At 42.7% G+C, this 21,162-nt stretch overlaps 1 protein-coding gene across 2 annotated transcripts in view; it reads left to right on the forward strand.

Annotated features, from left to right (window-relative positions):
- Positions 1-20,691, forward strand: part of PHRF1 (PHD and ring finger domains 1) — a 35,414-nt gene extending 14,723 nt beyond the window's left edge. For both annotated transcript variants that reach the window (XM_044425651.1, XM_044425652.1), the window contains exons 9-18: positions 1,565-1,694; positions 3,089-3,213; positions 3,415-3,602; positions 4,414-4,536; positions 11,608-11,762; positions 13,618-16,317; positions 17,213-17,289; positions 17,852-18,112; positions 19,094-19,222; positions 19,701-20,691. In XM_044425651.1, the coding sequence (XP_044281586.1) occupies positions 1,565-1,694; positions 3,089-3,213; positions 3,415-3,602; positions 4,414-4,536; positions 11,608-11,762; positions 13,618-16,317; positions 17,213-17,289; positions 17,852-18,112; positions 19,094-19,222; positions 19,701-19,838 (4,026 nt within the window). In that variant the 3' untranslated portion in view covers positions 19,839-20,691. The remainder of the gene's footprint in view (positions 1-1,564; positions 1,695-3,088; positions 3,214-3,414; positions 3,603-4,413; positions 4,537-11,607; positions 11,763-13,617; positions 16,318-17,212; positions 17,290-17,851; positions 18,113-19,093; positions 19,223-19,700) is intronic.
- The last annotated feature ends 471 nt before the right edge of the window (positions 20,692-21,162 follow it).

Below are 21,162 nucleotides of genomic sequence, written 5' to 3' on the forward strand. Positions count from 1 at the left end.
CGGGCATCAGCACAAAATAGCTTCCTTGGGAGGCATGGCAAAGCACAAGTAAGTTGCTCAAAAGCCTGAGTATCAGGCAGAGGTAGGATCTGCGCCCCAACAGGCTAAATAACACCAAAAGTGATTCACAGCTATTCCAGCTGCCAGTAAGAATATGTTAAGTTTTTAAAACAAACAAAATACATAGTGTGGAGCATCTTGGCAGATGCCGTGAAAGGTTCTAGGGCACATTGGTACCTATGGGCATCATGTTGCCTGCCCCTGCTATAGTTTAATGTAGATATACGTACATGATTTTAACACTGGATGGATTTTATGAGAATCCTTGGGGAATTAGTATAGAAATGAAATAACAACAACAGCAATAACGTAATACATTTCTGTATAATACTGTAACCTGCCCCCCCCCCCCATCCAGCACACTGTGAGTGTGCAGAACGGAGCTGTTTTATGCTCTGTAGCATTGCAGACATGCACCTGTTTTGCTGGAGTCAGCTATACATTCCCAAACTCCCAGGACACCCAGTGGACACAATCTGGTGGGTGGTGGCTGAACTCTTGCTGGGGAACAACAGTCGCTGGGAACGTGAGGACATGCCTCTCCCCTTTGCAACCCTTTGCAATTTTTATGCTTAACTGCTACGAACAGCAATGTATCTGCAATGCTACATAAAAGTTCTCACGTCCTAATTCATTATGTACTCAAGTTCACCATGTTAAGAGAGTCTTTGACCAACAAGGCTTTCATTTTGCCAGCTTTGGCTTCTTCCTATGTAGAAAGTTATACCAGGTGCTATTCTTCTCATAAACTCTGAAGATGGGAAAGGTTGCCTGCTGTTTTATGTGTATCTTGTACCATGAATAAATGCAGAGGGCCAGGGAGCAGATATCTATATAGATACTGTTTTCATATGCTACATAAATAGGCTACTTAGAGAGGAACTTCCATTCGCTTGTGTTTTCTGATGGGGTGAGGGAAACACTGATCTGGTTCACCATTTATTTGGAACCTCCTAAACTTGATACTAGGGATGCAGGTGGCGCAGCTGGTTGATCAAAAGGTCGCCAGTTTGAATCTGCACAACGGGGTGAGTTCCCATTGCTCCATCCCAGCTCCTGCCAACCTTGCAGTTCGAAAGCATGCAAATGCAAGTAGATAAAAAAGGTACCACTTTGGTGGGTAGGTAACAGCGTAGTGTGCACGTCGGTGTTTAGTCATGCCAGCCACATGACCATGGAGACTGTCTGCAGACAAACGCTGGCTCCCTCGGCTAGGAAACAGATGAGCACCGCCCCCTAGAGTCAGGCATGACTGGACTTAACATCAAGGGGAAACCTTTACCTTTAAACTTGATACTTTGGGAAGAGGAGGTAGCTTCCTGGATGGTGGATGAAAGGCTTTTGAGTGACTGATAAGCTCATCTTTAGTGAGGAAGAAAAATGTTGGTGGCCTGATCTGCGGGGGAAAGATGGCGGGGTACTTCTTTACTTCTGGCTTTAGTGCAACTCATGCCACTAATTTGGTAGTCTAAGCCAAAATTGTGACTGGCGGTCTTGATTTTAGCATGTACCAAGGTACCTCATGTCTTCACTCCTTGACGAAACCATTGAGGCAGTTGCAGCAGGACTGAGCACAGCAGTATACCAGAGACCGCTGGCTCCTCGAGGCACAACCAAGAAGAAGCGGAAAGGAGGTAATTTTCCAGAGTTATGGTAGTTATTGTTTGTTATATTTCTAGGGAGGCTTACATAGTTCTTCTCTCCATTCCGTCTATTCTTACAGTGACTGAGAGAGATTAGGAATCTGTTCACACATAACGGCAACTCACTGGCTTAAAAAAGGATAGGTTGTAAACATGCCCACCTCTTCCACTTTTAACCCCCAACCCACTATTACTACTGCTGCCATTGCTTCTACTACTGTTCCCAATATACCTGTTTTTCTTCTTTCTTGCAAGCAACCCAAGGCAGCTTACAGGTTTCTCCTCTTCTCTATGTTATCCTCATAACAACAGAACTGTGAGGGAGCTTAGGCTGAGAGACCATTACTAGCCCAAAGTCATCCAGTGATTTTTATATGTCAGCAGGGACTAGAACCCAGATCGCCCCACTCCAGCACTCTTACCACGGCAGAACACTGGCTCTCTGCTGACTCCTTCATAGGTTGGTGAGCAAGATGCCTGAACTCAGGCTGATGGGTTGTTCAGCCCCCATCAGGTTCAGACATCACGCTCCAGAACTTGCAAAACAGACCATCGTGAGTTGTGCAGTAAAAGCAGAAGTGGGCATGCTCATTCCCACTTGTGCATCACAACCCATTGGTCTGTGTATGACTGACCCCAGGTTGCCCAATAAAACCTAATCACAACGCTGACAATTACTACATTTTATTTTAACCGTTATACAACTTTTTGCCCCACTATTTTGCTCCACTCTGGATCCCACAAAGCAGTTAAACAGCTTCCATTTTAAAAGGGCTAACTTAAAGCAACTTTCAAAAGACATACTCATCCACAGCATTAATAGAATGTTTAAAGCAGTGGTAATCAAGACAGGCAGAAGTATTCGAGAAAGGAACTGCTCTGTGATGGCTTTACAATACCAGTGGGAAACTCTGTCCCTCCAAGTATTGCTGGACCACAACTCTTATAATCTCTGACCATTGGCCCTTTTGATGTGTATCAAACTGATGGAAGCTGTGGGCCCACATCTGGAACACCAAAGTTTTCGTACCTCTGATGTACATTGTTTGAAAGACTGAATCCCCTCAAAATTTTCAACCTACAGAGTTCCATAAAAAATAGAGTCACTTTAGTGTAATTCCCTTTTATTCTTTGCTGAAGGGCATGCATCTCAAATTTAGATGGGACACATCTGATGTTTTCCTTTTGTAAATGTTCTGTATTTAGTTTTCAAATTAAGATGAGGGTACAGGTCATAGAATAGTAGAGTTGGAAGGGGCCATGAAGGCCATTGAGTCCAACCCCATGCTGTTGCAGGACACCAAGTTACACCATCCCACTCAGATGGCAGATCTATGTTTGTTGATTTCTGAATCTCAACATCTTTTGTATTTTGCCTAATTTAGGGAGGAGAAAGAAAGGAGCAAGTAGAAAATTCCATACAAAATCATCTGCTGGAAAAAAGAGTACTGGAACTCGGATTAAGAGGCGCAAACATCGAGCAAAGCGGAAGAAAGGGAAAAAAACAAAAGTATGCTCCCAGTTTACTTTCCTTCATGCAAAGGTTTATATATCTAATACCTTGCCTGTAATGCAGTACTTTCTGCCCTGACCTGTATTGGGGGATGGAGTGTTCAGTTGCATAGTTCTATATAACACTTCATTTTGCATCTGTGGAAGGGTCAGTGAAAATCCTGCTTGTTTCCTCTAGTTAACGTGCTCTTCTGCCTAGGTGAAATTTGAGGTGACCGCTCGTTCCCGAATTGCAAAAACCCTTCGCCTTGGCAAGCCAGTACATGGCACTTCAATCCCTTCTGTGTACAAGTCTGTTGAACCCTCACTTGGCCTTATGAGAGCAGATATTGGAGCAGCCTCCCTCTCTGTCTTTGGAGATCCTTTTGAGCTGGACCCATATAACAGGTAAAAACATGGCAGACAGAAGAAAAAAGTGTACACTCTGCAAATATATGGAGAAGGTGTCAGTCACTTAGAATTTAGTACTTTGTGGGCATTTCCATTCATCTCATACCCGGATATGCTCTTAGTATTTTGTTTACATTGTTTAATGCTACTCGCGCTGAGTCCCTAATATTTCAGGTGTCAGAATCTTGCCTTAAAGAACAGCGAGCATTTTCCAGCTCTTAGCATTAAAATCTGAGTGTGGTTCTCTTTGGTTGTGCTTTGTTTTTTGATGTTATACTTAAGCATTTGTGCGTGCCCCCAAGCTGTTTAAGATTTATTCATATCAACAAGTCAAGCAGCATAATTTCTTTGGATTTTGCTCAGAACTAGAAAAACTGAACTGCAGATTTAAGAGAGCAATTTTGATGTGTCTTCAAAAGATTGTTTGCTTGAATTGTCTTTTTGAGTACCCATTGCTGATTCGACTCTGGTTACATCTTTGTGTATATCTGAAGTTCTTTTTCTCATTGTGAAAGAAAAATAATGGGACTCATATTGAACTTAGTTTGTGCCATTTATTCAAGCTAAAGCCTGTCTTTAGATGTAGCTGCTGCACAGATTTTCTTATGTACAGTTTTCCCAATTTATTTATTCATTTTCTTTGCCACCCAATTGCCACATCTCTCTGGGTGGTTTACAACTTCCTCAAACTATGAAAAATTGAAAGGCTGGATTTAGTTTTCTCCATTCAGATATTTCAGCTGCAATTAATAAATAGCACACTGGTAAGTTGGAGGTTGACAGCAGTCTTCCACACTTCTTTCTCTAGTAACGAAGAGCTTCCTGTTGTAAACTCAGCCTCGCCCGTGAGCACCAAAAGAAGAAGTCTTTCTCAATCAGCACTTAGATCTCATCGCCCTGTTGCTAGGCCTGTCGCTGTGGGGATTCCTGGGTAAGGCCAACCAGGTTGCTGTATAAAGCAGCAACTGGAGAAGTCGGAAACCTTCTAGCAAATTTTTCCTTGAATGTGTGGTCTCTTCTAATGTCTCCTTGCATAGCAACAGTGCTCTTCACTGCAAGAGTGGAGAGCCACAGGCTGTTTGTTCCCCATCACCTCAGGTGTGGCTGTCTGCCTCTTCTCTAGCTAAGCAGGGCCTTTCTAGCATTGCCAAGTTTGTTCTAATTATCTGGCCACCAGGGCTTAGGGTTAGGGAGTCAGGGTCCTGGGCCTTACAACTGCAAGTGTATCCCCATTCAGCACTGGTTGAACCCCTTTTACCTGATCTGCTTTTGAGATCAGGAGCACCTCTTGCTTGCTTGGATTGCACTTCAGTTTGGTGGCCCTCATTCAGTCCCTTCCTGCTACCAGGCACCACATTAAAACCAGAACAGTTTCCTTCATTTTAAATGGAAAGGAAAGATGGTGTTGGATGTCATCAGCATACTGATGGTGCCAAACTTGAAAGGCCCAGACAGTTTCTCCCAGTGGTTTTGTGCATAGGCTAAATAGGAAGGAGAGGGAAGATGACGGTGGGAGCAGCAGTGTGGTTGTTTGAATTTCCTGAGCTCCTTCTCCTGTGCCTTGGAGGTTCATCAGTCCTTAGAAGGTACCCAAAACATAGCCCTCCCCTCCGTTTGGAGTCCTCTTTTATGAAGAATTGCTTTTTGAGAGTGGTGTGTGTGTGTGTGGACTTAATTGCAGAAAGTGAGAATGCAAGGAGTGAAAACACACAGGTATTCAGAGAAGGACAGAGATTTGGAGCCAGTAACATTTCAAACATTCAGTAGCATATGTTAAATAGCAGGGAAGAAGGAGCCCTGAGCACCACCACAGGCCAGTGGCCATGGTGTTGAGCAGGACTCTCTCAGGACTGCCTTCTGAGATCATTATCAAAGGAGGACTGGAGCTGCTTTACAGCAGTACCTCCCGGTCCCATCTCAGATAGATGCTCTAGCAGGACAACATGGTTGATGATATTGAAAGGTCCAGCAGGCCCAACAGGGACACTTTCTCCATTTGGGTCTTGGCATAGATTATCCCCCAAGGTGACCAAGGCAACTGCTTTTGTTTTACTCATGGTGGGAAACAAAAGGGAATGGCTCCCTGTTCATCCCATGTGAAGAATACTTCACTGCATGCTTATTCCTTGTACTTTTGTATCAGTTTATTCAGGCTTGATTTGAAAAGGATGTTGAACCTGTCCTTAAAAAAACAAAAAGCTATTCAGTATTCCACCCTTGCAGCAATGTATTTATATGAACCCTTAGCACACCAGGGTTGTGTACACATGTATGCGTACTCATAAAAGTCCTTGGCTTGCTAGTTGTACAATTGTCTACACTCGTGAGTTTGTAGAACCCTGTCTGGATTTATATTTTGGAGAACACTTTCTGTTATATTTTTAAAACATGCCCCAGTATTGGGTTGAATTAGACCTTGGTCAGGTATAACTTGAGGGAAGGTTTGAGGCAGTATTTCTTTAAGGGTTAGGGTTTTAAATGGAAAGGAGATGGAGATGGAACGTTAAAGCTACAGGGTTCTGTTGCAGTTGGACTGGAGGGTGGAGTGTCCAAGGAAGACTGGTGAATAGTGTTGAGCAGGGAAGATTGCCTGTCTGGGTAAGAGGAAGGGGAGGAGACCCTGGAGCAGCAAGACAAACAAATATGGCATCAAAGGTCAAAGGAATTTGTTTGTGATATAGGTTCCCTTGAGTTTGGGGCGAGGTTGTACAGCCCATCTCTTCAACTAGAAAGCTGGTTCTTTCCCATTTTAAACAATATGAATAAATTTTATACTAGTGCCAGCCATGTAACTAGCACTTTATAAAGAATGGAAAGGCCGGGTCCCCAAGGGCTTACTATTTTATGGGCTAATAAATCACACAGAGGAGATGTTGGAAGTAGGCCTAAATGGGGAAATTGGTATGCTTGATTTGTTGGTACTGAAATTAATAACTTGACTGCTGAGGCAAGCAGCTTAGAGTTAGTTACACTTTGTGGTTGTGCCAAAGGCTTTGCAGAAAAGGTGGGGTTTGGAGAGGGACTGGGAAGAAATAAAATGTGGTATCACAGCAACTTGAGGCCTCATTCTGCTCCTGAAGCACAATGGCTCAGACTGCTATGAGGAAACAAATCAAATCTAAATTTTCATCCTCCCACCCAAGGTGTTCAATTCTAGCTGAAAAGATAGAGGATAAGCTCAGAGGCCACTCAGCAGTGCCAAAATGCCTGGCTCGAAACCATTCCTTTGTCTTCTTTCAATGCCTGCCAGTTCTCACCTGAAAACATAGACATGTACCACAGGAGAATCTGCCAAAATCTTAGATAGCCCTGGTATTCATGCAGGCCCGAGATAAGCTAAACATGATGGGGAGTAGCTATATTTGCTCATCATGTATCTGTTTATTTTTAAAAGCAACATGTGAGGGCTGGTTTGTTTCCCATGTCAAGAAGCTTGCTTGGGAGCCATATTTCAGGAATAACTGTCATGCATTTAATATTTTCCTCTCAGTTTTCCAGTAAAGACAGTTGTTTTACAAACTCTATGAGTCCCATAAATCAATCTTGTTTACACCTGTTGAGTTGGGGTATGTGTTTTTGCTTGTTAAATTTATATCCTGCTCACAGCTTCTTTTTTCCCCTGACCATTTTATTGTACAACACTCTCCCTTCATTTTATTCTCTCAACAACCCTGTGAGCTAAAAAGGTTAAGTCGAGAGGTAGTGATTGGCCCGGGGCTTTGGATAGTTGGTTTGTTTTAGAGCAAATGCAGTTTCCTTGCCTAGGGTTTGAACAGGGTCATTTGACTGGATTCCTGCTCTTCTCCCAAAGATTTGACCAGAAATAAAGCTTCTCTCATATGGGTCCATGTTTATGAAATAAAATAAAATGCTTTAAGTTTTAGGGAGCTTTCTGCTTCCTTTTTATTAGGAGCCAAAGTGTAAGCTGAATACACTGAGATGTTCCCTCTACAGCCAAAGAGGGCCAAAGCTCCTTGAGAATTAGGGGAGAGTCTACCAAAGAGCAGGAATGCAGCCAAATGCTAACCTCCAAAGAAGGCAAATTGCAGGTGAGTTATTACAGGTAAGGCAAAACCTACTAATGGCACCTAAAAACAATGCCATATTGGGATGGGAATGCCCCTAGAATGGGAAATAGTTCGATACTTTTAAAAGGCTTAATTGAACTTGGGTTAGAAACTGAGATTTTGTGTACACACACACAAATATGTATGTGTGCACACAAAATCACCAAGTTGTGCGACCAAGCTGGCACTTGGTGACTGATGTAGGTAATATTAGATGGGACTTACATGCTGTAATCTGCCTACTCCAAACAACTGTCTGGCCATTGCATTCAGGTTTCCAAACTCTCATCAAAAGTAGCTGTCTGAAAAAAAGTTACATCTGCCTTCCCCTGCAGCTATTGTGGATTTTAGCTCCTGTGAGCCCAATTGACACTGCTCAGGAATCCTGCAAGCTATAGTCCAAAGAAGTGGTATACTGAGGTATACCCACTCAGCAGATAGAAGGTCTCCAGAGTATGTAGGTTTCACCTGATAAAGCAGCACTGTATTATAGTCTATGGTTCCTTAGCTGTCTGATCCCAGCTTTCTTCCAATATTCTACCTTCTCTGATTTAAAGGAAAAGTTGAAGGTAATTGGGAGAATAGTTACTATGAAAACCTAGAGTGAGTATAAGGTTGTTGTTCTGTTTATGTTGCACTGTCGGTCCTTGCATGTCTGGGGTTGCAGGCAGAGTTACTTAAGTCTCCAGCAGGTGAAGCCTATTTGTTCATCTGCAAAGGAGGTGCAGAAAGAAAGGTGAAGAGGATCTTTTTCTGCTTGATGTCCTAAATGTGTCCTTCACTTCGATGAAAGTATTAGAGACATGAGTTGCTGTGTATGGTGGATATGTGCAGTGTCTATTGATTTTGGGCACACGGTGGAGGAGCCTATTAATTTGTTTGCAACTATAATTGAATGCAGATCACCTAGAATTGTTAAGATTCTCCAGCGTCTGCCCAAAAGTAGTAATTATAGGGCAGAGCCTAAGACTTCTGCCACTTGTAGAGCTTCACATTGCTAAAACTTCTCCAAGTGTTTGTTTAGATTTCTCTTCTGTTTCTAAGGCTGCTTTCTAATTATGTTTATTATATTTATTGTCCATCTTTTTTTTTTTTTTGCAAGCAGCTCAAGGCAGTTTGCATAATCCTTGCCTCATCTCCATTTTATCCTCACAACAGTGAGGTGGGCTAGGTTGAGAGGCAGCGACTGGCCCAAAGTCACCCAGCAAACTTCATGACCAAGCAGAGACTAGTACCCAGATCCCCCAAGTCCCAGTCCAGCATTCTAACCACAGCACACCACTGGTTCTTTGAGTTCAATCAACTGCTTGGGTGTAAAGAGGTTGATCACCGCAGTGCTTACAACTCTTTTGTGAGTAGAGTTGAAGAAATTTTTGGGACTGATATCTGAGGAAAGTTGGTTTAATAGTAGGAGAGATATGATTGAAAGGTCTATTTATATTTGTCAGAAGTTCACCAATTTCCTACAGTACTGAAGTTTGTGCACTGACCTGTCCATGCAGTCCAGGTATGACTACTTGGGAGTTCAGTGCCTGGTTAAGTGGGCATATTTTACTCCTAGAAAAGTGTATACCTTGCTTTTCTCCTCACAAGGATTGCTAAAAGTGGCTTAAGTACAAAAACATGACATAAAAAACCAACAATCCATCATTAAAATACAGTTGCCAATCTAAAAGGAACGTCAGAACAAAACTAGAAAGAGAAAACTAACAAACATTAAGGTGACAATGGAATCAAACACTTATTTAAATGGAATAGGAGCGAGAAATATAGGATTACAGCATTAACTCTTGATTGGCTTATCCCTCCCTCCCTCCTTCTCTTTATTTTATTTATTTATTTATTTATTTATATCCTGCCTTTTTCCTACGAAGGGCTCAAGGCAGCTTACATCATTCTCCTCCTCCATCTTATCCCCACAACAACCCTGTGAGGTAGGTTGGGCTGAGAGTCTGTGACTGGCCCAAAGTCACCCAGCTGGCTCCATGGCTGAGCGGGGACTAGAACCCAGGTCATCTGAGTCCCAGTCCCATGCTCTTAGCCACTACACCACACTGGCTCTCCCACATAGTTGGTAAGTTTGCCCCATTGGAGAGGAAAATAAGCGTTGTAGCTTATTTTCCCACCATACAGAGTGGAACTGCTGTAATTAGCTTTGCTAGGTATGGTTTGTTGTGTTGTCAGAACTCAGGGTGATTCACAAATTACTCCACAAGGGTCTAGGGTGGTTTGTAACCCACTCCCTCCCTGAGTTCAGATGACATGATGAATTGAGCCCAGCAAAGGTCATGATGGCAATTCAGTGGCATGCAGTCAGCATGTGCAGGGTGGGAACATCTGCTAGGGTGTATTTTCCTTCTCCAGTTAGGTAAATGCGGTTACTGGGTTGCTTTTTTCTCTCTTTCTCTTCATTTTTCTTTATTTTGTGTGGCGGGGGAGATAGGGTATCCTTTGTATTATATACATTTGTGTAAGTTAAAAGCAGTAACAATTCTCACAAGTTTTGAAAAGGTTGCTGCTTCAAAGCGGTGGAGAATATGCTAGAGAATATGTTAGGACCAGGAGAACATGGAAGGTAGGCAGCTTATCTCTGAGGTTCTGAGCAGGCTGCTTACTTAGCAAAAGGGCTGTCAAGATAGGATGACTATATCCGGATCACAAAATATAAAGCCTTAATTTATGATAGGGAGATTGTTACTGCAGCTATCTTTTTGCAGGTGGCAGCCAAAACAGTTTAAGCCCGATTCTCCTGATGAAATCATTATTACTTAAAAAGACTGGATTGTGCTCCATGTTTGATCTCTCTCTCCCTCCCCCCCACCCACTCTCTCTCAGACATAGGAATGGTATGGACAAGTATATTAGGCAGAAGGCCAAAGCATTTCTGCAAATGGTGCATTGTCCAGGAATCGTATTATGTAACATTTTTGTGTTTCAAAACTGCTTTGTTGAAACACTCAGAATCTCCTGGTCACAATAGATTGTTCAAATTTATAATGAAATAAAGTGTTTAAATTCCCCAAATCATACGTACCACCATACTGAAATCTGATCATTTCAGCCACTAGAAATATTGTGGATCCACTACTTTGGCTTTCAAGACATCATAAAATAATTCTCAAACAATTTCATCTATACCTTTTCTGAGTGAAAGCTGAGCTGGAAGGCAAACTCTGTTCCTCTTAGGGAAATATGGTGGCTTTTGGTATTCTGTTCAGCAGTATTCTATCCCAGCAGTTACCATATAAATGGGCATATGCCTGCTTTCATGGTCCTGTGATGGTCTGGTCTACTTATTGTTGGTCATTTTTTAACTGAAGGAGTTGTTTTATAGATATTTATTGATGCTTATGAATTTTGTATTTAAGTAAGTCTCCCTGCATTTCTGTGGTTTTATTTTTTAATGGTTTATTTTTGATACTATTGTATCTGCTTTGGCACAGTAGCTACTTTAGATTTTCTTCTGGAGTGAAGAATGAAGTACAGATATGAAATCAGATGAAGATAAGATTTCTGCCCCTGCCTGGACTTGTGGAATTCACACTTCTCTGGGTAGTACCATGTGCCTTGGCCTCCGGTAGCAGGTTAAACCTTCCCACACCCTTTTCAGAGCCTCTGTAGAGGAAATTGCACTGGACCATTTCTTTTGGTACCACCGTAGCTGTAGTTTGGTTGTTATTACATACATGCATACATACATACAGCACGGACCACTTTTCCTGAAAGCAGTGGCACCAATAGCCCCAAGTTTTCAGTCAGTCACTCCTTATGGCCTGCATTCAAGCACTGCAGCTGTGCTTGTTTACAGAGATGCAACTGCAGTCTTGACCTGTATAGATAGCTCTCTTATTAAACAGATCTAATAGGTCCCTTGTTCATTCTCATGTAAGCAGTATAGTACAATATGCAAATGGGACCACTTATGTAATTCGTAGGCGGAGTGTGCCTGCCTTGATCCCTGAGCAGGAAGCTGAGCCAGCCCCAGTGCCTGACCTGTTGGGGAGCATTCTGACTGGACAGAGCTTTCTTATGATGAGTGGTTCTGATGTTGTCATAAATCGAGATGGATCATTAACTGCAAAGAAAGCAGGTAAGGATTTTAGTTTTGCTAACCCTTCATTGTCAGTGTGATGCTTGCTTAGGCTGATCCAAATTCTGTAGGTTTTTTTTGTGTCAAGCCCTTGAACTCATTCTCTGGATTCTTGCAAGATCTCGATAAACAAATATGGAGTTACTTGGTTGTATCCTCACGGTGCTACTTTGTGGTGTCCTTCTACCAGTGGAACAAACTTTTGGTGCATCTTATTTCCCTTCCTCCTCCTCATTCTGTCCCTGTATTACCTCCAGATATGTGCTAGTTTGGTGGATCATCTGGAGCAGATTTGGGGGTGTGCAAGGAGAGGAGGAGAAGAGAAGCTACTTTTCTGTGAATGGAAATCTGCTTGTGGAACACTGGATTTATCCCACTCCATCCTGTAATGGTGGACCTTTTTGGATCTGTGGGTCCATGTGGGAATTTGAGAAACTGCTGTAGACATGACTACAGAATAGCTCTCATGGAGGATATGGCTGATGGTTGCTGCAATGACCTAGCTAATCAATGAACAAATAATTTACCCAGAGGAAGGGGCAGAAATCCAAAGCTAGCCCACATACTTAATCCCACAGAAGCAGAACAAAAGAAGGCTAAAATCCTATGTATGCTTATGTGGAATTCCATGGGAGTTACTTTTGAGTAGACCTATACAGACTTTTTCTGTGTATCCTACATGCACACACCTTTTTCTGTTCCCCTCCTCCCAAAAAGGGAAAATGCCCCAGCCCTCAAAGGAAAGAAGTCTTTTCTGTGTATCAGCCTGAGAAACTCCATTCCTCCTGGCACTCCTACCACCACCTCTTGTCCACAGAGCCTCTACTCAGGAAAGTGTTTTGTGTGTATCTGGAGGAGGAGGGCTAAGAAGGGGGATAAAAAGAGCAACCCTATGGGCTGGGAGTAGGGGAAGAATACCGAGTGGAAAATGTGGAGCTAGGAGTGGGGAGAAACAGTACAGAGGTTAAACACTGGGAATGTAAAGGAATGGCAGTATAAAGGGGTGTTAGGGAGAGAAACAGCAGGGCTAGGAAGGAAGAGAAAGAAGGACAGGAAAGAGAAAGAAACAGTGAGAAAAGAGGTTGTGTGGAGGAAAATAGTCAGGCCACAGGCTGGGAGTGGAGAGAGAAAAAGCAAAATAAAAAGGTCTTTGTGAACTGAAGAATATAGGGCAGTAAGCAAATCTTTCCTTCTCCCGGAAGAACTGATCAGCAGGTTCAGAGTAGAAAAGAGAAATTTGTAACCTAACAATTCTCAAGTTGACTATTAAAAACACATTTTTGAAGGGGGCACGGTATGGGGAGCATGGTGGACACTCCAGGAGGTCCCTCTGGGTCCCATGCTGCAGATCCCTACTGCAGTATTGAAACCTTGGTTTGATAGCTGGTTTGGAATTACTCATTTTCATTCATTTTTGGAGCACAGCCTCTACAGAAGGATACCATATAGAACTATTGCACTGTTGTTGGACTTTCTAGACTGTATTCCCATGAACCTCAATATAAAACAAGACCAAATGATACTTTGGAAGCAGGTGTTCATATGAGTATATCCAGGAAGATTTGAATCAGCTTAGGAGCCTGAGAACTTTTCATTAATGATAATAAGAAAGCATTTTGTGTATCTTGCACATACACCTGGGAGGATGATTTATCCATATCAGGAGCCTTGTTAACTGGGGGACTGCTGACTAAGATTGGGGTTACAGTCCCAATAGCAATTTGCTTGTATAGTGATACTGCTCAGTATGTCTCTGTCCCATGTTAACTTCATGCTAAATTGATGGAAGGTTGTTCTAGCTTGCATTTGTATGAGCAATGATTGAAATGCTTTATTTTCTCCTGTTATCTTTCAGTCCCATTGCTGCATGGCAATTCAAGAGTAGAGGAAGGCTTGGGGGACCTTGCCCAGCCAGGGGTACCACACTTGGAAACCACAATTAGTAGCTCTGGTGCTGACTCTTCAAATACTCGCTCTTCATCCCCATTGTCGCTCAACATAGCAAACAAGGCAGCAAGCTTAACACAAGCTACATCTGGAAGAACACCCATCAGATTTGAATACTCAATGACTCCGAGGTCTGTTCAGACTCAGAATCTAGCAAATATGAATAGATGTGCTTCCAGACTGGGTGAAGTATCCAGATTTAATGGGGGTTCTAAGTCTTCTGTGGTCCCTCTTTCTGGATCTTCTAAATTGCCATATAACAAGCCCAATTCAATCTCAAAACCAATTCTTGCTAGGCAGCCTCTAAAATCTTCTAAAAGGCTTGATATCTCTGAACTCCCCAGGATACCAAAGATTAAAAAAGAAAACAATAGTGGACATCTTGGATCTCAGTCTGCCAGCGACAGAAGTGGTGACATTCCCAGCTCCTGTATTACACAGTTGACTGGTAAAGGAAATGCAAACCAGCCAGTCAGAGGTAGTAAAATAGAAAGCAGCAAACCAAATACCACTCAGCGGCAAGCACATACAAGTGGAAGTTCTCCCTCAGCAAATGCCATTCCTCATAGCAGTTCCAGCAGTTCCATGCTTCCTCCAGCAAGAGGGAAAGTTGGAAGCTCTTCCTTTGAGGGCTTTAAAATCAACATCCCTGGAAATGTTGGGCATTCCAGCAGATTGTCTAATCCTGGATTTTGTAATACTTTCCGACCTGTGGACAGTAAAGTGGAACAGAAAGAGAATCCTTCACCCCTCTTTTCACTGAAAAAAACAAAACCAATCAAAAGTGAAATCTACGATCCTTTTGATCCAACAGGCTCAGATTCAAGTTCAGCAAGTAGCAGTCCTGAAAGGTTGCCCCTCACTAATATCACCAGAACAATATCCATAGCAAGTCCAAAAGTTCAGACGTTCCAAACAGTGCGCCGCATTACACCTTACACGCTGGAAAATGTATTTGGATCGGGGGCTGAATTGTCTGATGTGCCATCAAGTAACACAGAGTCACTTGGTGATCTGGTGGTAAAGGAAAGGCTTGTGGAACCAGTCTCAGACTCAGAGCAAGAAAAGGGTGATGAAGAGTTAAACATGCCCTGTACATCATCTGTCATCAAGGACATTACTGATGCCAAGCACTTAAATGCTGATAAGGATAGTCCAAGGATAGCTCTTGAAGATGACCTACCTGCAGTGAAAATGGAGTTGGACAGTCCCATCAGAGAAGGTGATCGGCAGAACATACTTATAAATGAGCAGGCAGAACAGCGATCCTTTTCAAGATCCCCATCAACTTCCAGTTCACAGAGTCAGAAGAAAAGAAAAAGAAAAAAGACACCAGTTAAGGAATACAAAAGCATCCGCTCAAGATCTAGATCAAGAACATCTTCAAGGGACAGAAGCTCCAGATCGACATCCCGCTCAGTTGAAGAAAAATACAGTAAAAGCCACAGAACTAAATCAAAGTCCCGGCAGTCATCGAGTGATCGCTCCAGTAGTCATGAGCGATCAAAAAAAAGGAAAACAAAGGATAAGACTAAAGACAAGAAAGCAAAAAGCTCTTGGCCAAAAGAACGTAAGAGAACTAGATCACGATCTGGTAGTCCCACCAACTCTTCTTCTGCATTACATGAAAGCAGGAAAAAGAAAAAACACTCTGCCTCTAGAGCAAAGGGACGAGAATGTTCCCGATCAAATAGTGCGGAGAGAACTAAAAAAAAGAAACACAGAAGAGAGAGAAGCTGTGACAGATATGAGAAGGAGAGAAGCTCAAGGTCACGAGAGAGAAAAAGATCAAGGTCTAGGTCTCGGGAAAAACGAAAAAGGAGATCAAGTTCACCCTCTGCCTCAAGATCCCGGGAGTTAAAGGGAACTAAAGCTAGGGAGAAACGGCCATGGCTCAGGCCACACTCAAAAGAAAGAAAACAGAAGCCAAAAGAGATGTCACCCCTGCCTCTTCAAGGGAAGGACCAGAGATCTTCAGAGGACAACATGGACAGTTCTCTTGAACATGCTCCCTCTTGGGCCCAAGCATTGGAAGATACAGCACAAGAAACTTTGAACATTCAGCCAGACCCGATGCCTGTACAGGAGAGTCCTTCAAAGAATGACGTAATGAAAGTTGACTTAGAAGAGGTTATTGCAGAGGAACTAGTCTGTGAGAAGCTTGTAAATGAAAGAATTCCTTCCCAGCCAGCATGCACAAGTTCTGGTGTCTTACTTGACAGTGCAGAGTCTTCCATTGAAAATGAATTGACAATGGGCTATGATTCACCAGGGTTTGGTGACTCAATTAGCCAGAGCAGTGTGAAAGTGGAGGAAGTTGAAATTAAAGATGATGATGTGTGCCCATTTTTATCAGATTCTCTCCCAGAAAGGGAGGAAATTGTACAGAGTCATGGTGAAGCAACACCCACTCAAGTTTTGTCTGAAATCAAAATATCAGCAGAGGGTGGAGATTCTCTGTTAGATGAAAATGCTGCTGATGTAAATAAACTTGACCTGGAGCCTGTCACTCAAGGTCCTGTGTTGAAGTCAAAAGCACTTGTGAAAAGGGTCACATGGAATCTTCAGGCTGAAGAAAGCAATATGTTGACTGCAGATGAAACTCCAAGTAAGTGCAAGCAGATTCTTTAAAATAGCCTAAAGCAACCAAGTGAAGCAAAGCTTAGTCACCTTTAGAGTAGAGCTGTTGAAATCCAGCCTCAGCCCCATTGATACCAAGCATGGCTAGGTCTGGATTCAACCCAGCAGTTTTGGGGTAGGAGCTATCTCTTTTTACTTACAATGTGAAGGAATATTTTTGCCTTTCCTTGTTCAAGGTTAGTTTGGTCCCACTAAATGGAAGTGTTTGGGTTTAGATGTAACACCATTTGCTGTGTTATTGGGCTCAGAGGGACTCTCCTTGCTTTGTGCCCCTTACACTGCCCTGTATAAGGCAAATGAGTTTGCTGTGTTCTGTCTGAACTGGCAAACTATTACTTTTGTTTGGATTCCACACCAGAATTGAATATGAAGGTTTGATCACAGTATAGCATTCTGGTTTGGAGGGCACATGCAAACTCATTTTTCTGGTTCAAATAAAATGGCAAACTGTTTTGCTGCAAGGGGAAACCTGAGGCTTACTCTTGTATACCAAGCAATGGCCAGGCTTTACTTGTTCTTCAGCAAAGTATGTAGCATCAGTGTGTTCTTCAGACTTCCCAAAGGGACTGCTTTTGGGGATTCCACTCCTCCCATTCTCATCCTAAAGTACACTGAATATGCTACATGTCTGGTCCGTTTTAAGGAGCTTTAAGCTAAGAATGCCACATTGTTAGGTATTTCTGAACTCTTTGAATAATTTTATGCTTGCAGACAAAAGAAGCTGTATTAGATAGTTTACCAGTCATTTAGAACATTTCTTAGCAGTTGTAAGGTTAGATGGAGTTAGGGTGCTTTGATTGGCCTGTATTATCTTGGAGGTATTGCTATGCTGACATGCTTTTCTTCTCTTGGGGAAATTTCAGGGGTGCCATTCTGTAAGCAGCAGAGAACGAAAGAAGGGGTCTGGAAAGCAGAGGATTTGACCCAAACATTAAATCAGGTGCAGTTAACTGAGCCTCCTCCAACCAATTATATGATTCCTGAGCCCATGTTTCCTGATCTAGATTCCTCTCAGGTTGGTTCCCCCTTCAAAGTCGAGCATCATGGAAGGCCATTCCACTCCCATCTGTGAACTTGTGCCCCACCTGATACCATTGTGGAATGCTTTGCTCCTCCCACATGCAGTGCATTTCATGCTGCCCATGCACCTTAGTCACCTCCCTGATGTCAGTATTTCCCCACCTACCACTTTACAATGGAAATCATCATCTGCTACTAGTGACTTCTAATTTTCAGCTGCTTCATTACAAAATAAAGACATTTTAAGAGCAGTTATTAACTAGATGATATTAAAGCATGTCTTTATTAGGTAACTCTCCTCCAGTGCCCATCAGTTGCAAAAAGTAAGGTTGTGGAGAGTGTAGTAGCTTTAGTCCTTTCAAATTTCTAGAAAATCTTGGGAACTTCTCAGGAATGGAGAGTGTCCTGGGAATCCCTGAGGCCCTCGTCCTCTGTATTGTGGCACGAGGAGTGGCTCCTAACTCTGTTCCTTTTCTTTCCAGGTTTATAACCAAAACCTGCCTTCGACAGCCCCGCTGCCCTCAAGTCTGCCGCCCTATGCCCCTGTTAGTCAGCCCACCGTTCAGTTCATCATGCAGGGGAGCCTTCCTCTGCTCAGCTGTGTGGCAGGGCAAAGCTTGACGCCCGAGCCCGGCAATCTGGCTACTGCTTCGGAGCCAAGCATTCAGGCTGCTTCCACAGGAGATCTGGAGGAGAAAGTCAAAGCACCTAAATCTCCAGTGGATAAAACAAAAAATGAAGAGGTGGGTGAATGCAGATGGCTAGTTTCTCTCATGAGCTTACTCTTTGTCTAATGATGTGTAAAACCTAAGAATTGACCTGCTGGATTAGAGCACCCAGTCCAGAATGATCAACCTCATGGAAGAATGCCCCCTACACATTTTTAGCACCACTAAATACTGCCCATTGCTTCATTTTCTGGTGAAAAATAAAGGTGCCACTTTTGTCTTGAACCTCCCAATGTTCTGTTTAGCTAGATGATCTAGAATGGGTAATTTTAGCATATGAATTCTATTTTTCCTCTGTTACCTTCCTAAGCCAGTTTCTCTAGCTTTTCTGCCCAAGGAAGGTGTTGCATCTCTGATGCCAAGATAGCAACCTAATGTTCCATTTGACATTCATGGGTCCCGTTTTTATCTTGCCTTCAAATCTGAACATCTAAATAGAGCATCTAAAGCTGTGCTGTGTTTGGAACATACATAATTCCCCTGAGCTCAATCAATATTTGGTTTTTGGTAGAACATAGCCCTGACAGACAGGGCAGTGGCTTAGCTAGGGATTGAAGATGGGGTCCCTACTCATCAGCACCTGCTGAAAAGGGAAGCCTTGATCGTATATGCACCTTGCACCATTCCATTTACTGTTTAATGTGTCTGCTTTTCGTACATCTTTGTGAAACTCTCCCACATCACTAGCCACCTGATTTGCATCTTTTGGGCCTTGCTTCCTAAGCCCTGTACTCTGCTTGTGCTGAGATCGTTCTGGAGTTTCAGAGTTGAGTTAAATTGAAAACTGCTGGCTGCTGTCAGGACTAAGGCCCAGCTCTTTGTTGCAGTTCCTGGGAGCCTGGACCGTAATCACACCTGAAAATTATTTCACCAGCTCTAAGGTGCCGGGGACTGTGTGGAATACAGCCACTGGGGGATGCGGCAACAGTGAGCCACTGCTCTGATGTTTTGTTAGACGTGCCCCTGGGCAGACGTTCTTTGTGGTTATTCTTGTAGTATATGAAGAAACTGCACATGCAAGAGAGGGCTGTGGAAGAAGTGAAACTTGCAATTAAGCCCTTTTACCAGAAGAGGGAGATCACCAAGGAAGAATACAAGGATATTCTTCGGAAGGCAGTGCAAAAGGTACTTGGAGGGGCAAAGCTTATTTTAAACTCAGGCAGACAGCTATAAAGGGCTCCATATATAACTTCATGTCCGGGGACCTCGATTTTAGCTGCTCGAGGCAGTTTTTGAACAGTGAATTTAAACTCGACAAATGCAGAGCAAATCTGACTTGCAGATTTGCACCAATTAGGGTGCAAAGATCAGGCCAGAATCCATCTCCTCTGCTTTTACCAAACTTCTTTCTCACTCTTGGCCCAGGCCAGGAGGAGAACTGAGCCATGAGCCATGAGCCAGCTTGTGAATACTCGGGAACACCAATGGCTTCTTTGTTCAAAGTACATGAAGTTCCTAATTCTTTGCACAAAGTATGCAAAGCTGACAAGGCACGTGTGGCAGAGCAGAACCCCACTTGCCCATCACTCATGGGGTTCCTCACCCATCACTCATGCCAACTGGGATGATTGCACCTGACTTGCTCTCCTTTTGCTCTTTATAGATCTGTCATAGCAAAAGTGGGGAGATCAACCCAGTGAAGGTGGCCAATCTTGTGAAGGCATACGTGGAGAAGTACAAACATATGAGGAAACACAAGAAGACGGACGCGGAAGATGAGCCTCGTGAAACAGGGAACTGAGAAGAGCCGAGCCCTCAGGGTGAAACAGGGAGAGGCTTTTCAAGATGAGGAGTGCTTTCCTTCCTCAAGAGGGAGACCGGGGTGTGCAGTTGCATGTTGCAGCTGCTCCCACGTCCTCAGAAGCAGAATGCAGTAGGACCTTTCCACCGGGAGACACATTTTCACATAAGAGTAGAATCTCCTCATGGATCTGACTGCAGTTTGAGAGCCAAATGTCAGCATATCCTGCGTAACTTGTGGAGAAACTCTGGACAGAGGAAATAGTGTGTGTCGTGCCAGGGGTGTGGGGTACCCTATCAGATGTCATGGTTTTACTTTGATCACTTTTTTGTCTGTGCATCTGTCCTCACAGTTTCAAGCAGACACTTTTATATGCAGTATACAGCAATGTGTGCTGCTTCGATTGTGTTATTTATCAGAAATACGGATTCTTTAGAGATTTCTCAGAAATTGGTTTAATACTTGAACTGTGGTATTTTTAGCCTGTTCTATGAGGGAAACGTTGGCTCTGTCATACAGGAGTTGCAGATGCGTGCTAACCTTTGTAAATCTTCTTCTGAACATACTATTTCAGAGATGGCATTTATTTACATTTTGTCAGTATATCTCAATGAGGAACTTCATTGGGGATTGTTGGAGTTTGGTGACAGGGGAACCAAACTATGTAACCCCTCTTTGTGAATAATGTGCCGAAGGTGGGTTTTGAGTTGGGTTTTGCATTCCACAAACTGCCTTTCACTACGAAGAGAAGGAAAAGAGCAAAGTTTGCAAACCTTCATTGCAACCTGAGGAATGTACCCAAAGTATGTACAAAGCAGAAATGTGACAATTTATAAAGTTATTTTGAATTGTTTCTTGTCTGTATTTGTTCTTTTAACATAGTTTATAAACTAAGTTAATACCATACCATACAATACAATAGTACATCAATAAAAACAAAGAATTTAAAAAAGGGAAAAAACTTAAAGTACAAATAAATTGAATCATATAAAGCAAAACAATTTATTTAATAATGAATACAGAGTGCACCCCCACACCAGGCTCTTCAGCTACATGATAATTACCTATTCACATCTATAGATACCCGTCTTCTTCTTTTCATCTATCCTTCCCTTCTCTCAGGAATATTTCTTCCCCATCCAAAATTGCATTGAATTATGAGTACTTAACCCCTTTTCCTTTTATTAATATTCAGTGAACAACCCCCAGATATCATTAAAATTGTTCTTATTTCTCAACCCCTTTTTCAACTTAATACTACACATTAACTTGTCATTAATAGGTATGTCACAGATTTCCTTATTCTATTCACTTAGTTGAAAAA

The sequence above is a fragment of the Varanus komodoensis genome, unplaced genomic scaffold (assembly GCF_004798865.1).
Source record: "Varanus komodoensis strain SLA01 unplaced genomic scaffold, ASM479886v1 scaffold16, whole genome shotgun sequence".
NCBI lineage: Eukaryota > Metazoa > Chordata > Lepidosauria > Squamata > Varanidae > Varanus > Varanus komodoensis.